Here is a 3,443-nt window from a genome sequence, read left to right as displayed (position 1 = left end):
CTATTTCTGCTTTGCAGTAAACAGATATTTCCATCCTTAGATATTTTATCCATTAACACAATGCTGCCATCATCCATAAAGACATTTGTTCGACCACACAAATTAGTGATGTAGTTTATAAGCTAACAGTGCTGGAGAGACTCAGCAGGCATGGCAGCATCTGAAGAGAGAGAAACAGAGTCAATGCTTCAAATCCAAAGACTCTTCTGCAGAACGTTGGACTGGGAAACATAACTCTCTGTTTCTTTCCGCACAGATGCTGCCAGACCTGCTGTCCCTCTCCAGCAAATTATGTTTTTATTTCAGATTTCCAGCATCCACAGTATTTTTGCTTTGGTTGGAGCAATGTGGTATATGAGTTTCAGTGCCCATGTGCTGCCAGGTATGTAGGTCGCATGACCCTGTGACTGGCAGAGCCTGACAAGCAACATGTCCCTTTGACCATCCACAGTGGGCAGAGTGCTGGCAGTGCCCAACCAACCTGTGACCCCCAAAACCAACGTTCAATTTTGATTGTGCAATTGGACAACACGTACTCAATAACCCGTGCTAAGAATTGCATTGCGCTGAAAATGACACTGAAAATGAATTTATCAGTTCGGCTCGCTGCTCACACGAAGCTCACACACAGAGCACTGTGGGCAAAAGGAATATGATGCATTGCTGCGTTTTTTCAGTGAGGAAAGGGTTATGCCAATCCCTGCTGCATTCCCCATGGCAATGCCCTGACCAGTCAGAGCCTACCCGGTCTGAGTTTAATCAGATAACTAAGATTGACAGGGAACCATTGCTGTTACACCTCCATTGCCAACTGTGATCCAACCAATCAGCAGCCTCTTCTCATCCTGTATAAATTGGTGTTCCCTTTCCAGGTTTGGTCTTTCGTATCACAGCCTTGAGAACTGCAGGCCAGAAAGGTTTGATTTTGGGTCTTGTTTGAGCGGTGTGTAAGTTCTGTACTACCAAGCAAGTCACACCGATTGGGTTAAAGTTGTGCAGTGCTTGTGTTGTTCAATGAGATTCTGATTGAGGGTCTCTTGGGGGTGGCGAGGTCATGTGACTGCAGCAAAGGCTGGGGCTCAGCGACTCTGTCTATCATTTGCAGCATATCAACAATGAGCACATTCATGGAGAGAGGAAGGAGTTTGTCTGCCATTGGCAAGAGTGTTCGAGGGAGCAGAGACCGTTTAAGGCCCAGTACATGCTTGTGGTTCACATGAGGCGGCACACGGGAGAGAAGCCACATAAATGTACTGTAAGTCCCAGTTTCTATTGAGTTATCGCTGACGTTGATTGCCAGCTGACAAACAAGTCACTTACACAATGAACATTTCAATTCTTCGCCTTGATGTATACTTCCAGTTTGAAAGTTGCAGCAAAGCTTACTCCAGGCTAGAGAACTTGAAAACCCACCTGCGGTCTCACACTGGAGAGAAACCGTACATCTGTGAGCATGAAGGCTGCAATAAGGCGTTCTCGAATGCTTCCGATCGTGCCAAGCACCAAAACAGGACCCATTCCAATGAGGTAAAGGCCTGGTTAATGATTGCGAAACACACCGGTGTATCGTTTACCTGGTTATTATCTTCTACTAAGTGTTAGTCAGTGACAGGGGTGGCACCAGGAGAATGACAGGAGTAAAGGTTAACTTTCGGAAAACAGGGAAGAGAAATATCAAGTCGGGAAATTGTTAACGTGGGGGGGGGGGGGCGGAGGTAGCGTAATTGGCATTTGGTAGGGCAGGGGATCAAACAGGGCACCAATTATTGTAACGCACCCAGGGAACAGGCTGGCACTTGTCTGCCCATTCCACCAGTCTTTTGAAGATCCCCATCATACCACCTCAAACTTTACAATGCTTCTAAGTTTTATATTATCTGAAAATTTCACAGTGATGCCCTGTACACCAGCTGAATGGTATATATCGGGAAGAGGAGAGCTCCGAACACCGATCCCCAGGGAACTTCCTCCTGTCTGGAAAACTAACCCTTTACCACTGCTTCCTGTTTCCTAACACAGTCAAATTCAGATCCATGTTGTTATGGACCAGGCCAGACCCCCTCAAAACATTTCAAGAAAGTAGCCCAGACCTTAACTTTGCTCGTTGTTTTAAGCAGGTGTAAAGTGGATATTCCAGGAGGGATGCAGCTGGTCAAACCACTTAGTTTCGAACAAAACAGAATTTATTTACAAGATTACCAAATGAAACACAACAAAAGAGACCAGAATACCGAATAACTTAACCATTTCGAAAACCCAGCAGATTATCCCAACGTAATGATGCTGTTCCAAATACTTGTAACAATCCCCATAAACACCCTTTGGCACAAAAAGGTAAAATCAAACCCAGGGTCTTACAGGAGAGAGAGAGAGAGATAGAGATGGCAGCGGGACTCAGCACGGAACCCCTTCTTCCATGTAGCTGTTTCTTGGATCAGCAGCCTCAAACCGACTGCCTGCTTTCAGTGAACAGCCAGACTGCTGAAACCAAACCAGACCAGAGAAAAGCTGAGCTGGGAGAACTGGCCACTCCCCTTTCACTGGACAAGTATTTTTTATCTTAAAAGCATTCTCAGGTAGATCAACCTATTACAACCTCCTGAAAAAGAGATCAAGGACAACCTATCCTTGTTAAAGGAGCAGCATCAGTACAATCCTTTTAAGTCGACTTTCCTCTCTAATTAGAATAGAATAGCCTTTATTGTCAACTTCTGAAGTTCAAATTCTTTCTCTTTCTCTTTTTCCTCATGCCAGTTACTTCAGATGTTACAATCACATTTACACTTTTACACCAGTCTCCCAACATCATGCTCCACAAACTTGACTTTCAGGTGATTGTACCAAACATTAGGGTTGAGGAGCGGGTGGGCGGATGTGTGCGTACACGTGCGTGTCTGTGTGTGGGTGTGTATCAGCCCTACTTCATACTGTTGTTTCACGTTTAGGGCAGATTATCTAACTCTCTTAAAATGTTAATGGACGAGGACACAAGTATTTGCAGGAGGAATCAGTTAATTAGTCTCATTTACACTTGCCTTTTACTGGCTGTATTCCACTGATATAGGAGGTATAGTTAGTAAGTTTGCAGATGACACCAAAATTGGAGTTGTAGTGGACAGCGAAGAGGGTTACCTCCGATTACAATGGGATCTTGATCAGATGGGGCAATGGGCTGCTGAATGACAGATGGAGTTTAATTCAGATAAATGCGAGGTGCTGCATTTTGGAAAAGCAAATTTTAGCAGGATTTATACACTTAATGGTAAGGTCCTGGGGTATGTTGCTGAACAAAGAGACCTCAGGTTCATAGTTCCTTGAAAGTGGAGTTGCAGGTGGATAGGATAGTGAGGAAGGCATTTGGTATGCTTTCCTTTATTGGTCAGAGTATTGAGTACAGGAGTTGGGAGGTCATGTTGCGGCTGTACAAGACATTGGTTAGGCCA

General features: G+C 44.7%; 1 protein-coding gene across 1 annotated transcript in view; it reads left to right on the top strand.

Moving 5' to 3' along the window:
• Positions 1 to 1,066: 1,066 nt before the first annotated feature.
• The window catches only part of LOC122547033 (zinc finger protein GLI1-like), a gene marked incomplete at both ends in the record, with an annotated part of 12,514 nt that continues 10,137 nt past the window's right edge, over positions 1,067 to 3,443 (top strand). The window contains 2 exons of the mRNA XM_043685628.1: positions 1,067 to 1,255; positions 1,363 to 1,527. Of these exons, the coding sequence (XP_043541563.1) occupies positions 1,067 to 1,255; positions 1,363 to 1,527 (354 nt within the window). The remainder of the gene's footprint in view (positions 1,256 to 1,362; positions 1,528 to 3,443) is intronic.

The sequence above is a fragment of the Chiloscyllium plagiosum genome, unplaced genomic scaffold (genome assembly GCF_004010195.1).
Source record: "Chiloscyllium plagiosum isolate BGI_BamShark_2017 unplaced genomic scaffold, ASM401019v2 scaf_1378, whole genome shotgun sequence".
Lineage (NCBI taxonomy): Eukaryota > Metazoa > Chordata > Chondrichthyes > Orectolobiformes > Hemiscylliidae > Chiloscyllium > Chiloscyllium plagiosum.
The sequence above is the reverse complement of the archived record's forward strand: the minus strand, read 5'-3'. Positions and strand labels throughout refer to the sequence as shown.